At 47.6% G+C, this 15,898-nt stretch overlaps 2 protein-coding genes across 2 annotated transcripts; both read left to right on the forward strand.

Annotated features, from left to right (window-relative positions):
- The first annotated feature begins 4,758 nt into the window (after positions 1 to 4,758).
- LOC132591137 (uncharacterized protein K02A2.6-like) lies at positions 4,759 to 7,212 on the forward strand. The gene is made up of 2 exons (XM_060275209.1): positions 4,759 to 6,863; positions 7,191 to 7,212. The coding sequence occupies exons 1-2, from the start codon at positions 4,759 to 4,761 to the stop codon at positions 7,210 to 7,212; spliced, it is 2,127 nt and encodes a 708-aa protein (XP_060131192.1).
- On the forward strand, positions 6,941 to 8,787 carry LOC118096608 (uncharacterized protein K02A2.6-like). The gene has a single exon (XM_035138593.2). The coding sequence runs from the start codon at positions 7,360 to 7,362 to the stop codon at positions 8,785 to 8,787; it is 1,428 nt and encodes a 475-aa protein (XP_034994484.2). The 5' UTR covers positions 6,941 to 7,359.
- The last annotated feature ends 7,111 nt before the right edge of the window (positions 8,788 to 15,898 follow it).

The raw sequence follows: 15,898 nt of genomic DNA on the forward strand, positions 1-15,898 counted from the left end.
AAGCTACGAACATGAGTTTGACCAAACTGTGGGAGGCAGTGGAAGACAGGAGTGCCTGGCGTGCTATGGTCCATGGGGTCACGAAGAGTCGGACACGACTAAACGACTAAACAACAACAACAACAGTATACAAAATTCTGGTTTCAGAATCCAAATCTGCGATCCACTTGCTGATGTTCTGTGAACAGCTGGGCTTGTTGTGCCAACGTGATCCGCTTTCTGTTTCATTTTTTGATTGCTTCTGGTTTGTCTAAAAGTCAACTTCATTTCAAAATTACAGCTCTGCCTTTATGTGGATTCTTAATCCGATCGGCAAGGAAAGCTTCCATTAATGCTACAGGAGTTTTGGACAGGGTGTACTGTATGCTGAGCAAGATCTTTTATTTTCTTTCCAACTTTCTTTTAATAGGAGCCTAACTTCTCCATAAATGGCCAAAGTTGTTCTGAAGGAGATAAGGATCAAATATTTCCCCAGAGAATAGCCCAGAGAGAATGGACACAAACGGCAAACCTCACACAAAAAAAAAAACACACACACACCTTACTTCAGAGACGTCCACTGGCTTTCTGGGAGCCACGTGGAGATGGCTGGGATTGAGAGTTGCGACTTCAGAGCATAGCTTAGAAAATTCAAGTCATTACTAAGAACAGGGGTCAACAAGGTTTATCTTGCCTGGGATGGATTGGTCCCGCGGAGATCCCTCCATGGGCCGAACCGTGCTGCACTGGTTTAGCGCAGAGCGTGAGCGGGCAACTTGGTTCAGGGGCAGCTCGTGGGCTGGTCAAATGACCTCCGCAGGCCGCTTCTGGTTGCTGACCCCTATCTAAGAACAAGGGATTGATTAAAGCAGGCATCCCCAAACTCCGGCCCTCCAGATGTTTTGGACTACAATTCCCATCTTCCCCAACCACTGGTCCTGTTAACTAGGGATCATGGGCGTTGTAGGCCAAAACATCTGGAGGGCTGCAGTTTGGGGATGCCTGGGTTAAAGCGTAGGTACAAAAACTGTCACATTAAGCCTCCCTAAATTACAAAAAGGTGGTTTGACATTCCAAGCAGGTATGTATTTGAATGAACTGTTTTTCAGAACTAGCATTGCTATCTCTCTCTAGCATGGATGGGACTTCCAGGAGGAAATGTGCTGTCCAAGCTTCTCCTCTAAGTTTGATGTTGATAATAATCAGGTACAATACTTTCGAAGAAAAGCGGGGCGGGGAGGGGAAGCTTGGTAGTCTATGGTAGGGTAGCCAACACAGTGCCTTCCAGCCTCAAGAGCAGGGCTGGGTGATCTGCTTCTGGAGGCCTGCTGTGGAAAAGGAGGAACAAGAGGCTCATGTGAAGATGCAAGAATTGCTGCCCGTTGATTTCTCAACTCCCTGCATGCCAGCAGTGGAAGAAGAAAGTCTACTTGTTTACACTTCCAGCGGTTATTAGGATCCTTCTTAAATGTTTTAGATAATTTGTTAGGTGTTAATGGCAGTGTTTTCCTCAGTGGAGGAGAACACACAGGAGCAGCCTGAGGTCTAGGTGAGATAAAAACCGCCTATGATTTGCCCCTCGGGTGCCCCAAAATCGGGGTGGCATGGAGCAATAAATCCACCAGCAAAATCTGTGCCTACCGGCCTCTAATTGCTGCTGTAAAAGCGTCTGAAGGCCCCAGGTAGAGACCATGACCTCACCCTAATGTCTAATTCATATGATTATTCCGAAGTGTGAGTTTATTGCACAAGAAGAACCTTTATTGTTAAATGTGAACACACTGACTAATGTAATACTGCTGTTTGGAACACAAACCCTGTGATTACATTGTACCAGGCAAATAAAAATCTATTTATTAGATGAGGTATATATGTTTAATGTGCAGTACCATGCAATTATAGCAGATTCTACTTAAATAACTACAAATCATAAAAGCACACATGGTGCAGGCAAATGAGGATGGTGTTATGTAGTAACCTGCCAAAATTAATATCCTATCAAGTGAAAAATCTGGGAAGGCATCTTTGGCATTGTAATGAAGACATGAGGCAATATCATTAAGTTTATTTAAACATATAAGGCTCTGCAACAGCCACAGATGCCACAACAGCATTAGGCTGGCCAGGCTCATGGTGCTCCTTGAGGGCCCCCTCCCAACTCAGCCCCCCCTTCTCCTCAAGGTGAAACCCCCATGCCACCACCAATTGCTGAACCAACTGAGGCACCAGCAGCTGCTCTGCCACCCTCACCTGGACCACATGCTTGAAGCTGCAGGTGGGCATGAAATGGTTTGGTGTCTCCACTCCCCCCCTGGCAATCCTATCAAGGGCCCAAAGGCACTGTGTGTTTGCATGCTCCTCTTTGCTTGAGTCAATATACAAGGCTTCATGGAACAGCTGCCACCCAAAAATTGGCAACCACTTGGGGTGTTGGGACCATGTAGACTGCCCTCCCAGTCTCCCACTGTTATTCCTCTTCAGCCCCAATGCTTGGCATCCTCCTCAGGTGAGGTAATTCCACACAATGCCTCTTTCGAGGGGTTACTGTATCCACTTCTGCCCCATTGCCGTAATGTACTGGAAGACCTTTCCATGCCATTACCCACCTCCACACTTGCTTTAGATACCCAGCTCCAATTTCTCTCCCTTCCTCCCACCCCTTCACCCCCCAAAATAGATCCTTCTCCCAGGTGGCAGTCACCAAGATGGGCTATCCTTTCTCTCCATACTTGTGGTTGCCCCTGTTCCTCCCCCTCTGTTGCCTTGCTCAGATTGAAGGCCTCCCAGGCCCCACCTCCTCCTGGGAAGGAATCTGGAAACTGCATCCCATGAGGAACGAGTGAAACAGCTGGGTATACTTAGCCTGGAGAAGAGAAGATGAAGGGAGCATGTGATAACAGTTTTCAAATACTGGTACTAAGGGCTCATGCAGAAGATGACACAGACTTGTTTTTGGTTGCTCCAGAGGGCAGGACCAGGGAGGATGGTTTTGGCCAAACTCTAGGAGAAAATCCCTAAAAAATATGAACTGTTCAACAGTGAAACGGACTGTCCTGGGAAGTGATGGACTCTCCTTCACTAGAGGTACGTAAGCAGAGTCACACCTGACCACTGGTTATGCTGGGCTGGGACTGAGGGGAGTTCAAGTCCAATATTTGGAGGTACAGGGTTACCTTGGGTTACAGACACTTCAGGTTACAGACACTTCAGGTTACAGACTCCGCTAACCCAGAAATAGTACCTCGGGTTAAGAACTTTGCTTCAGGATAAGAACAGAAATCGGGCTCCAGCAGCACGGTGGCAGCAGGAGGCCCCATTAGCCAAAGTGGTACCTCAGGTTAAGAACAGTTTCAGGTTAAGAACGGACCTCCGGAACGAATTAAGTTCTTAACCCGAGGTACCACTGTACCATGTTGGCTGCCTCTGCTCCGTGGCTACACTTATTAGCAAAAACCAGGGAGTGTGCTTCTTTCTCAGAAAGTGATTGGGCAGAATGTTGTTGTGGTTGTTTAGTTGTGTCTGACTCTTCGTGACCCTTTGGACCAGAGCACGCCAGGCTCTCCTGTCTTGCACTGACTCCCGCAGTTTGCTCAGACTCATGTTGGTAGCTTTGAGAACACTGTCCAACCATCTCATCCTCTGTCGTCCCCTTCTCCTTGTACCCTCAATCTTTTCCAACATCAGGGTCTTTTCCAGGGAGTCTTCTAGTCTCATGAGGTGGCCAAAGTATTGGAGCCTCAGCTTCAGGATCTATCCTTCCAGTGAGCACTCAGGGCTGATTTCCTTCAGAATAGGTTTGATCTTCTTGCAGTCCATGGGACTCTCAAGAGTCTCCTCCAGCACCATAATTCAAAAATTGGGCAGAATAGTGCCTGCATACTTTGCTTTGTGTCTCTGGTTCTCGCAGGGGCAAGAAACATCTAAACCAGGCACGTCCAACAGGTAGATCGTGATCTACCGGTAGATCACTAGACATCTGTGGTAGATCACTGGGGCCCCCCAAGAAGCTCAACAAGTTGGGCTCCCCTCAAAAAAGCTCAACATTTTTGCCCTGGACCCCTAAAAAACGTGGCTTTCCACTCCCTAAAAAAGTTCAACAATTTCAACCTGAACCCCCCAAAATGGGCCTCCCTCCTTCCTAAAAAAAAGCAAAAAAGCTCATCAACCTTGACCTGAACCGTCAAAAAGGGGGTAGATCACTGGCAGTTTTTAACTCTGTGAGTAGATCGCTGTCTCTTGGAAGTTGGCCACCCCAATATAAACACACACACACGGTGTTATGTATTGGTTTAATCTGTGTTCATGAGTTTCTCTGCTAGTCCTGTAACTACCTTTCCCGCTCCTGGGCGATTCAAATGGGTGCGGGGACAGTTGCTATTGGTTAACTTGTTAGCACAATTTGGATCCTCACTCTGATAGGTTCCCGCCAAAATCTAAATGTATCCTTTCCCCAACCCCTGCTCCTGAGAGTATAAAAGGAGCTCACCCTTTCCCTCCAGCCAGTCAAGATTCCTACTGCAATAAAGAAGACTGTTCTTGTTATACTTGACTCCTAGCAGTTCCTTGCTAGTATGCTGAATCACTTCTGAGCTGACTTCACGAAGAGCTGAAATCACACTCACAACATAACAACTGGCGACGAGGATGGGATCGGAATTCTGAGGCTGCAAGGAGACATTCCCTTGGCCCAGGTTCCGAGTTCGAGGGTTGAGTAATGAAAACTGCTGTTCACGCTCAAGCCCTCACCGACCAGCATCAGTCAGCCTGACCAGCCGCGGAATGGAGGCCGGCAGAGTGTTGGAACCCTTCCAGCTCAGCTCTCCACACAAATGGGAAGATTATGCAGAGCGGTTCGAGTTCTATGCAACAGCAAGGGGTATTACAGACGCCGCCAAGAAGAGGGCCACATTTCTCAGTTGTTGTGGCCCAGAGACCTTCGAGCTAGCAAAGGCACTGCTGGCACCAGTTAAACTACAGGATGCCTCTTTGAGAGACATCATAGCCAAAATGACTAGTCATTTGGCTCCGACTGCAACCAAGATGTCCAGGCGGGTCGATTTCTACAAACGGCAGCAGCAAGCAGGGGAGCCTGCGGCAACGTTTCTAGCTGAGCTCCGGAAGCTTGCACAGCATTGTGGGTTCTCCAACCTCGAGGAAAGCCTGAGAGACCGTTTTGTCTGTGGCCTCAGTAGCAGCAAGGCCCGCCGCCGCATCATCGTGAAAGAAGAGGTCACCCTTGCCTCCGCTCTGCAGGAAGCCATTGCCACGGAAGCCACAGAGAAGGAAGAGTCCGCTGACGTAATCAAGCCAGCGAAAGCACCGTTGAACACCACCCATTTCACAGGAGACCCTGTAGCCAGTCCAGACCAGAGCCCCGTGCAAGGGGTTGAGTTGGTCCGCCAGAGTACCACTGCATCCAAAAACCATCACCCCGCTTGTGCCGGCTGTGGGGGAAACCACGACAGGAAAAATTGTCGTTTCCGTGACGTCACGTGCCGGGCATGTGGCCGGTTGGGCCACCTTGCAAGGGTCTGTCGTTCTGCCACCTCTGATTCTGCAGTGTCCCCGAGATCTTCGCACCGCAGATCTGCATCCAGCACTCACCTCGTTGATGACTGCAACTACCTCACCGTAATAAATGGGAAGACCGTACCCTTCCCCGCACAGGAGAAGACAACCATCCGGGTCCAGATTGAAGGGCATCCCTGCGACATGGAAGTTGACTCTGGGTCAGGATTTTCCATGGTCTCCGACCGAACTGCCCGCTCCTTCTTTCCGGGGGGTAAGTTTCCCTCATTGGAGACTTTTCCAGTCACACTGCAGTCATACACGGCAGGCCGCATTTCAATTTTGGGAATGTGCTCCGTCAAGGTACAGTTCAGAGCCAGGACAGCCGTACTGAAGCTTGTGATTGCTAAGGGTAACCGTCCCAGTCTGTTGGGCACGGACTGGTTTCCAGCATTGGGACTGGGGATTTCGGGGCTTAATTCTGTTACAGTGACTAATGAAAACTTTGATGTCTTGTACCAGGAGTTCGCAATGCTTTTTGATGGATCCCTGGGGTGTTACAAGGGGGCCCCTATTGATTTTGCCCTTGATCCAAGTATTGCTCCCATCCGGCTTAAGCCCAGGCGAGTTCCTTTCGCCCTTAAGCCAAAAATTGATGCTGAATTAGATAAACTTGTAGCCCAAGGGGTATTAGAACCTGTTGAATCCGCCAGATGGGAGACCCCGATTGTCACGCCCTTGAAGGCAAATGGGGAAGTGCGCATATGCGCAGATTACAAGTGTACAATTAACAAAGCGTTACGGGGCAATTCATACCCTATTCCAGTAGTTTCTCAGTTGTTGGCCACGTTATCTGGGGGCACGGTATTTGCAAAGCTTGACTTGGCTCAGGCATACCAACAACTGTCAGTGTCAGAGCACTCTGCTGAAGCTCAGACCATTGTCACCCACAAGGGTGCATTTAGCGTAAAAAGGCTCCAGTTTGGGGTCAGTGTGGCACCGGGAATCTTTCAGGGGCTTATGGAGCGCCTCTTACGAGGGCTTCCGGGGGTATTGCCCTATTTTGATGATGTTCTTATCGCTGGGAAAAATGCTCAGGACCTGCTTGAGCGTGTCCGTGCTGTTTTAATCAGATTGCAGGATGCGGGGCTTAAGCTTAAAAAGGAGAAGTGTGTTTTTGGGGTGCCCAAAGTCGATTTTTTAGGGTACGAGATTGATGCAGCTGGCATCCACCCCACAGCAGCCAAAACAAGGGCCATTGCGGAGGCCCCTCGGCCAGGGAACAAAACAGAACTTCAGGCCTTCTTAGGCCTTCTCAACTTTTACCACACCTTTCTCCCTCATAAGGCGACCATTGCGGAGCCCCTCCACAGATTGTTAGAAAAAAAAGTAGTTGGTGTTGGACCCAGGTCCATCAGAGGGCTTTTGATGCGCTTAGGGGTATGCTTTCGAACCGGAGTGTTCTCACCCATTTTGACGAGTCCAAGCCACTGGTGTTGGCATGTGACGCATCACAGTATGGTCTGGGGGCCATCCTTAGTCACAGGGACCCTGACGGGAGTGAGAGGCCAATTTCGTTTTACTCACGGACTCTGTCCGATACAGAGCGCAACTATGCTCAAATAGACAAGGAGGCTCTGGCCATTGTGGCAGGTGTTAAAAAATTCCATGATTATGTCTATGGTCGGCCTTTTACCATTCAGACTGATCACAAGCCCCTGCTAGGGTTGTTCGTCCCTCACAAACAGACTCCTCAGATGCTCTCTCCTCGCATGCTACGTTGGTCCATATTTTTAAATGGGTATCAGTATGAGTTGTGTCATGTAAAGGGTACACATCTATGCCATGCGGATGCCCTAAGCTGAGTGTGTCATGATGCTAGAGGCGCTGCCGGGCCCTCCGGTCAAGGCCCCCGAAATTGCCACCCGAACAATGAGAGACCCCGTCCTTGCCCGTGTCCTTGCTTGGGTGGGGAGGGGATGGCCAGAGGGTCCCCAGCCAGAGTGTTTCAGGGCATTCAAAACCAGGCAGCATGAGCTCTCCCTGCACCGGGGGTGTCTGCTGTGGGGGGACAGAGTGATTATTCCAGAACCCCTCAGGAACAGGGTGCTGGGCACGCTCCACATGGGGCACCCAGGTATGGTCCGAATGAAATCCTTGGCTAGGTGCTATGTGTGGTGGCCTGGAATGGACCAGGACATTGAGAAATGGGTACGAACATGCACCTCATGTCAGGAGGTGAGACCTGATGTACCAAGGGCACCAGTCCACTGGTGGGAGCAGGCACGGACTCCCTGGAGCCGTCTGCACATTGATTTTGCGGGACCCCACCAAGGGAAAGTATTCCTGGTAGTAGTGGATGCCTACTCAAAGTGGTTGGAAGTGGCAGTAGTTCCCAGCATGACCTCCGCTGCGGTCATTCGGGTGTTGAGGCAGCTGTTCGCAACCCACGGTCTGCCAGAGACTATCGTGTCGGATAATGGAATGGCCTTTGTATCTCAGGAGTTTAAGGCATTCCTGGCAGACAACTTCATTAGGGGGGCAACGTCGGCCCCGTTCCACCCATCGTCTAATGGACAGGCAGAGCGGATGGTACGGACGGCAAAAGAGGCTATCGCTCGCCTGCTGGAGGGGGACTGGGCAGCCCGAATTGCCCGGATGCTATTTTTGCAGCATGCCACGCCCTGCACTGTCACGGGCAAGTCACCCGCTGAACTATTGATGGGCCGTCGGTTGGTCACCATCATGGACTTTGTACACCCGGACAAAAACCCGTCCCGTCCTGCTCAAGCTCAGCCAGAGCCCGAAAGGGACACCACACGCTACCTCACCCCAGAAGAGCTAGTCTGGGTACGAAACTACGCCAGAGGTCCGGCATGGGTGCCAGGTGTTGTCACCCGTGCCAGTGGTCCAGTCTCGTATTTCGTTACGCTGGACGACGGTCGAGTGATGCGACGCCATATAGACCAGCTGCGTCGGCGTGCCCCCAACAGTACCCAAAGTGATGGGAACTCGGCCGACCTAGAGGAAACACTGCCTGACACCGAATCCCTGCAGCCTCCTACCCAGGCCAGTTCCAGCGATTTGGAAATGCCTCCACCAGAAGGTAGCAGCATCCCCGCCTCCTCAGAGATGCTGCCCCCAGCCAGGGATGTGTCTCCACCGCCCATCCTGCCTGCAACACCACCGTCACCCCAAGTTCCGGTGCAGCAGACTCCAGCCACTCCTGTTCCTAGGAGGCCCCAGCGGAACCGCCGGCCACCTAATTACTTGAGGGACTTTGAGTGCTTCGCGCACTAGGAGGGAAGGGGTGTTATGTATTGGTTTAATCTGTGTTCATGAGTTTCTCTGCTAGTCCTGTAACTACCTTTCCCGCTCCTGGGCGATTCAAATGGGTGCGGGGACAGTTGCTATTGGTTAACTTGTTAGCACAATTTGGATCCTCACTCTGATAGGTTCCCGCCAAAATCTAAATGTATCCTTTCCCCAACCCCTGCTCCTGAGAGTATAAAAGGAGCTCACCCTTTCCCTCCAGCCAGTCAAGATTCCTACTGCAATAAAGAAGACTGTTCTTGTTATACTTGACTCCTAGCAGTTCCTTGCTAGTATGCTGAATCACTTCTGAGCTGACTTCACGAAGAGCTGAAATCACACTCACAACATAACACACATTATAAAAATAAACACACACACACACACACACACACACACACACACACACACAACCTAGGCCAGCTAATGGGAGTTATGGCCACATTCTAGGTAAGACCCGGTCAACTGGGCAATATCGCAGTTCTAATCACAACTCTGTAAGCTGAACACAGCCCACCAGCTGTGTACTGTGGCCTGTGATGTGTTTGTCATGCTCTCCTCTTTTTGCAGTCCCAAGAAGGCAGTAAGTTGTAACAGGAGGCTTTATCAAATCCCTGGCAGGCTGCCACACATGACTGGTGAGCCTCAAGCTATGCAGGCCTGACCTAACAAATCTCTCCCTAAGTGAATGGTGCTGTGAGTAAAGATGGGTGCATTCTTCTGGTTTTGATCTTGAAATAATTGTGGTTTTACTGGATTAATTTTCCAGATGCCTGCTGAGCATCTGTTTTGCAACTCGGGCTGTCCAAATTGTAGCCTTCGCTCCAAACCACTTGTGCTTCCAAGGTAAAAGCTTTTGTTAGGCCCACTGCTAGAAGCTGCCTGCCAGTGCAGGACAGTACCTCTGCAGACCTTGGTGTTAGCTGCGCTTGGTGAGGCATCATTACTGCCTTGGTTGCCTTGCTAGTAAGAAGAAGGAGAATATCTGGAGAGGAAGAAGGTATTGGTGGTTTCCAGATGGGCTCTGGAACCACAGTGTATCCTTATGCCCCCCAAGGAATCTTCCTCTGAATAATGGAGCTTTAATTTTAACAGCAATTCTTCTTGTTGCCAAGCCACATGAAGTGTGCAGAGGGAATGTCCAAGAAATCTTCATTGTTTCCCAATTGTTGGGAATAATAATATCTGTCTGACTTCACTCAGCAAATCCTCAGCACCCCCACACAACTATAACTTCCAGGATTCTTGGGGAGGAAACAATGTCACTTAAACTGGTATAGAATAAGCATAAATTCACAGTGTTGGTAGCCCCTATTTATGGACTCTTGTCCATGGCAACTTAGCATCCCTGTGGTGAGCTGCTCTTCGCTTCAGAGTCCAGTCCTTTCTAGCTCTCTACCAGATCTTTCTGAGTGGTGTGGGGATGAATGCGAAAGCGCCATGCAGTGGATAGCCCACCATTTCACACAGAGTAGCTCCTCAGATATTTTGACCTAATCATAAGCTAGTGTACAAGTATGGTTTTTTTCTTTAGCCAAATCCCCCCACAGCTTTTGAATGTAGAAGTTAGGTTTCTGAGTAAATGACTACTGAAAGTGTAACTTCAAGCAACAATCTTTGTAAAATTGTATTTAAATTTTTCTATTATTATTTTTTGCAATAACAGGTACAAGCAGTAGGATTGCATATGGACAGTAAAATAAAATTGTTTCTAGCAATAAGTTAGCAATTTCGCCTTTCAGTATTTCCAGCTTACATATAACTTCGTTTATAATATTCCTTGCATTGCTGAGTGTTACTGTCTACGATATCATTCATCTTAACCTACCATCTTCTGTTCTCTGCTGCTCCTTTGCTACCTTCATTCAGTGTGGATTTGCCCATTTATCTTTTGTGCTCCTTTTCTTTGTCCATTCATAACATGCCCCTATTTTCATCTGTTCAGAGTTGGAGAATGTGCTCCATCTGCTGCTACCTGTCTTTCCTCATTTAGACTGCAAGGGTTTGAAGGCAGGACTCTTAACGTTCCAGCACACCAGGGCCTTGCTGCTGTTCAGGGTCTTGTTTGGTTATGTCAGTGCTAGTCAAAATGCGAGCGGAGAGAAAATATATAAGCTTGCAGCTTTTCTAAATTAGCAGGAGGTTTAGGACATGCACAAGCTTGCAAGCACTCTAGAGGCCACTTATTTAGACATGCAAGGATATGTCAGCCATAGAAAAATTCCTCTGCAAGTGAATAGCTAAATTCCTACATTCTAAACAACTTAAGGACATATATTACCTGCTTCTCCTACTTTTCACCCAGGAATTTTTTCGGTGCTCCACAATGGGACGCAGACTTTATTTTTAAAATGTTCAGAAGTTTAGGAGTTCATCTTACATTAGTCAGCAATGTTCAAAGCGTGCTTGTTAACAATAAGGTCCTGTTGAATGTGAACAAGTGAGCTTGGAGAGGCATTTTGGAAGAATAATGAATTAAGATCTACTGAAATCTGCAGAAGGACATCTGGTTCGAAAAGAAAAAGGGGGAAGATGTTGAGATGTTCAACTATGGGCACAGCTGCCATATCCATAGCGGAATGAGGAAGCTCAAAAGTCTGGGTGCAACCATTGTGGTTTCTTCCCAGTCCAGGAGCTGTAGGTGTGTACATTCAAAAAGTGACAATAGTGACTGATGACCTCGTAGATGAGGGACCTGGATTAATTCCCATCACCACCAGGGCCGGATTTTGGTTTGATGAGGCCCTAAGCTACTGCAGGTAATGGGGCCCTTTATATGTCCAGCTGTCCTTTGTCAACAACAAATTGTCACAGTTTTTTGTGTTGAATATATGCTATATGGTAATTTATGGACCTAATAGGTATCTAAAGCCATTTGCACATAACAAAATATGTATTTTATCAAAGTATTGTTGAAAAGTCCATTCAGAATGCAAAGTCCATGCAGAATGTAGGCACCCTAAATATAGAAATGAACAAACCAGTGATATTTTAGGGAGCAGGCTAGCAGGAGCCTACTGTCAAGGTGGTGGTTACTCTCCGCAGGAAATCACCCTCTTCTCACTCAGAAGGCCTTTACAGGCCTTTATTTTACATATATACTAACAACACATTTACAACTCATGCTTCTGACTCCAATGAATCAGATTTGGGGAGTAACTTCTTTTGGCCCCTCCTCCAGCACATTAGTCGGGGAAATCTCGGAGAAGTCTCCGATCTCTCCTTTTTAACTCTCTCCTTTCTGTGCCAAAGGTGCTGCCTCTCCCTCTGTGCCTGAACTGCCTGGGTGGCGTTGAGGCTCCCCTCCAGCATCAGAGAGCCCTGATGTCTCCTGGCTAGTCCACTCTCTCTCCCCCTGGAACTGCTCAACTCCTGCTTTGCCTTGGTTATTTCCCACAATACAAACCATTCTATCTGGGAAAGCTACATCAAATGATGATGGGAGAGAGTCACCTAGTGGATTGTGGGTCATCTGCATTGTCAGGGGGTAGAGATAACCTTTGAGATAACTCCCAAGTCTGTGATTCTAGAAAGCAATGGGAACTTTATTAGAGTTGTCAGGCTGGTGGCTCAGGACAGCCCTGATACCCTATGTGAGGACCAGGGCCGGCGCGTCCATTTAGGCGAACTAGGCCATCGCCTAGGGCGCCAAAATGGAGGGGGTGCTGCCCAGCCTGCCCCCCAAACCCCCCAGCCACCACCTGCCACCACCGCCCTCGCCTGTGGCTTCGTTTCTTATTTTTTTCTTCTCCCAATGTTGCCGGGTGAGGGGCGGGCTAGCGAGGTGCCACACTAGTGGCTGACTGGCGTGACGCCCCTCCTCGCTGGCTCGCCCCTCGCCCGGCAACGTCGGGAGAAGAAAAAATAAAAAAGAAACTGCTGGCCGAGCGAGGCTGCAGCTTCCTTTTTTTTCTTCTCCCGCCGTTGCCGGGCGAGGGGCGGGCTAGCGAGGCGCCACGCTAGTGGCTGACGGGTGTGACTCCCCTCCTCGCTGGCCCGCCCCTCGCCCGGCAACGTTGGGAGAAGAAAAAATAGAAAAGAAGCTGCTGGCCGAGCGAGGCTGCAGCTTCCTCTTTTTTCTTCTTCTCCCGCTGTTGCCGGGCGAGGGGCGGGCTAGCCATTCACACTGGGGGGGGGGGCAGAAGGTGACCTCGCCTAGGGCGCCAAAACCCCTAGCACCAGCCCTGGTGAGGACATACCTATCATGCATGAGAATTGGGGTCTTCTGCTCATCACAGTGGGCCATGATGCTGTCAGACGACAAGAAGAGCTCTATGCTGCGGAAAGTCTAACCATGCTGGCTGGCCCTACTGCCATTCAATATGTTTGTCAAGTAGGCAATGCAACACTTCCGTCTCTGTAACGTTATGCTGCAGGAATGTGTGATAAAAAATTCAAAAGCCCAAAGGAAGCTTGGAGTTCCTGTTTACATTTTGCTGGGGGTAGAGGGAATGTTCTTTGTACCAACAGTGTAGCCAAGGAATTCCACCTGGGAGTTGCCAAACATGCCTAACTCAACAAAACAGTGCCTCACCCTCCACACCCATATCACAAGCTAGTCAATGGATCTGCCAACAATCGAGGCATCATTCAGCTATGGTGTGGTTGTGACACTAGGCATTCCCTTAGGAATGACTTCTATTCAATGCAGGAAAATGCCAGGAGCTCTGAACTGGAGTCATTTTACTCCGAATGCTCCACAATGAATGGTGATGATCTGGGCATCAACGGTGGCATCATCCGTTGACAGCTCCTGATAGGTCTGGGCCAGATCCAACTTGGGAAAAACTTTCCCCTCTGACAGCTATGCCAGGAAATAGCTCGACCTGAAACTGGATATAGTTCTAATGCGAGGGCTTTATTAATAGCACACTTGTAAACACCACAAATATGAATGTTGGCTTTAGTGAGGTGACAGTGGAGCATCTTCCATGTCAGATGTGTCTGACTCAGAGATGCCTTACTCTGAGCAAATTATAGAATCATAGAGTTGGAAGGGAGCCTGAGGGTCATCTAGTCCAACCCCCTGCAATGGCAGGAACCACAGCTAAAACATCCATGAGAGATGGCTATCCAACATCTGTTTAAAAAACCTCAAGTGAAGTAGAGGCCACCACCTTTTGACATAGTCTGTTGCACTGTCAAACAGTTCTTACCCTCAGAAAGTTTTTCCTAATGTTTAGTCGGAATTTCCTTTCTTGTAATTTGAATCCATGGGTTTGGGTCCTACCCTCTGGAGCAGCAGAAAGCAAGCTTGTGCCATCTTTCATGTGACAGAGCTTTAGATATTTAAAGACGGCTTTCTTACCACCTCACAGTCTTCTCTCTCTTTTTTTAAAATTTAAAATAAACTTTATTAAATCACTTTAAAAACATTACAATAAAAGAAAAACAATACATTTTCCTCCAAGTCTCATTACACAAATCAAGACCTTATATATAAATAAAATCAGCTTCCAAACTTTAACACATCACTTAACTCTAAGTTTCTCCCATTTCTTGCGTTACAATTCTCCTAAAACATACCCTTTTATATATTTCTTTCTTATCACATTTCCCTCTAAATTCCCCTGTGTTCCCCTAAGTTAAACAAACCACTAGCTCCGTTTTAATATATATATATATTTTTTAAAAAATCCTCTACATATTCCCATTTCTTAATTAATATTTGTTTTGGTATATTCCTAATTAATGCAGTCATTCTATCCAAATTCATAAACTCCACTAGTTTTAGCTGCCATTCTGATATTTTGAGTGCCTCTTCATTTTTCCACTTTTGGCCTATTAACAATCTTGCTGCTGCACAGCCATAAAGAAATATATTTTTCCTATCTTCTGGAAAAATTTCGGGTAATAAACTTAACAAAAAATATTCTGGCTTTTTAAAAAATGTAATCTTTACCATCTTTTTCAATTCTTCATAGACTTCTCCCCAGAATTTAATAATTTTAACACAGCCCCACCAACAATGTATATAATCTCCTATTTTATTGTGACATTTCCAACAATTATTATCTCCACTCTTATAAATTTTTGCAATCCTGTCCGGTGTTAGATGCCATCGATATAGCATTTTCATCATATTCTCCTTTACAGGCTGTAAATTTCATTGTTACTTTCCACAATCTATCCCATTGGGCTTTGTATATTGGCTTTCCCAAATCTTGGGCCCATTTGACCATTACGCACCTCACAGTCTTCTCTTCTGCAGGCGAAACATGTCCAGTTCCCTCAACCGTTCCTCAGAAGGCTTGGATTCCAGACACTTGACCATCTTGCTCATCCTTTTCTGCACATGTTCCAGCTTTTCAATATCCTTCTTAAACTGTGATGCTCAGAACTGGACACAGTACTCCAGATGTGATCACCAAGGCAGAGCAGCATGTTACTTCTATTGACCTGAACATTAAACTTCTGTTAATGCAGCCTAGAACCACATTAGCTTTTTTTGGCTGCTGGATCACACTGTTCATAGAACTGTTGAGTTGGAAGGGACCTCAAGGGTCCAACTGCCTGCAATGCAGGAATCATGTTGACTCATGAATTGAATTCAGCATCAATCTTGACTTGAGTGCAAATGGGATATGGTGGGATTTCATCTGGATGTGGGCCGTAACAGGATCCAGAAACAAATAAAAGAAAGGGCCCTTGTATTCCTCAAGACCCTTATTGAATACAAAGACTTGAGCCCAGAGTGCAGTCAAATAATGATACTACAATTGGGGGCCCTAATACCCAGAGGCCAAACCAAGGAGAATTGGCTCCAGTATGCAATAAAATCCTGTGGAGAGTTTGGCAATGCGCACCAGCTTCCCAAATAGATAGATTTGACTGGTATTGTCCTGGATTTTCCTAGTGGCCAATACTTTTGGAGGGGAAAAGAACAATTTCCGGAAAGTTTTGCCTGCAAGTTTTTAATCCTGGTGAAATAAGAGAAATTACTGATGCGATGATAGAGAAATTGGCTTTAACTTCCAAATCTGCAGAGTGCTCAGGATAGTGACTGTCACTGTTTTTCACATTGGCAAAATACTGCAATATACCCCGCCCATCTGACTGGGTTTCCCCAGCCGCTCTGGGCCACTTCCAACAAAAGATT

The sequence above is a fragment of the Zootoca vivipara genome, chromosome 5, assembly GCF_963506605.1.
Source record: "Zootoca vivipara chromosome 5, rZooViv1.1, whole genome shotgun sequence".
Lineage (NCBI taxonomy): Eukaryota > Metazoa > Chordata > Lepidosauria > Squamata > Lacertidae > Zootoca > Zootoca vivipara.

Excerpts from the sequence above, each read along its gene's own strand:
- LOC132591137 (XM_060275209.1), top strand. The coding sequence starts at position 4,759 with ATGGAGGCCGGCAGAGTGTTGGAACCCTTCCAGCTCAGCTCTCCACAC. Across the intron at positions 6,864-7,190 it reads GCGGAGCCCCTCCACAGATT|ACTGATCACAAGCCCCTGCT; the intron begins GTTAGAAAAAAA and ends TTTACCATTCAG.
- LOC118096608 (XM_035138593.2), top strand. The coding sequence starts at position 7,360 with ATGATGCTAGAGGCGCTGCCGGGCCCTCCGGTCAAGGCCCCCGAAATT.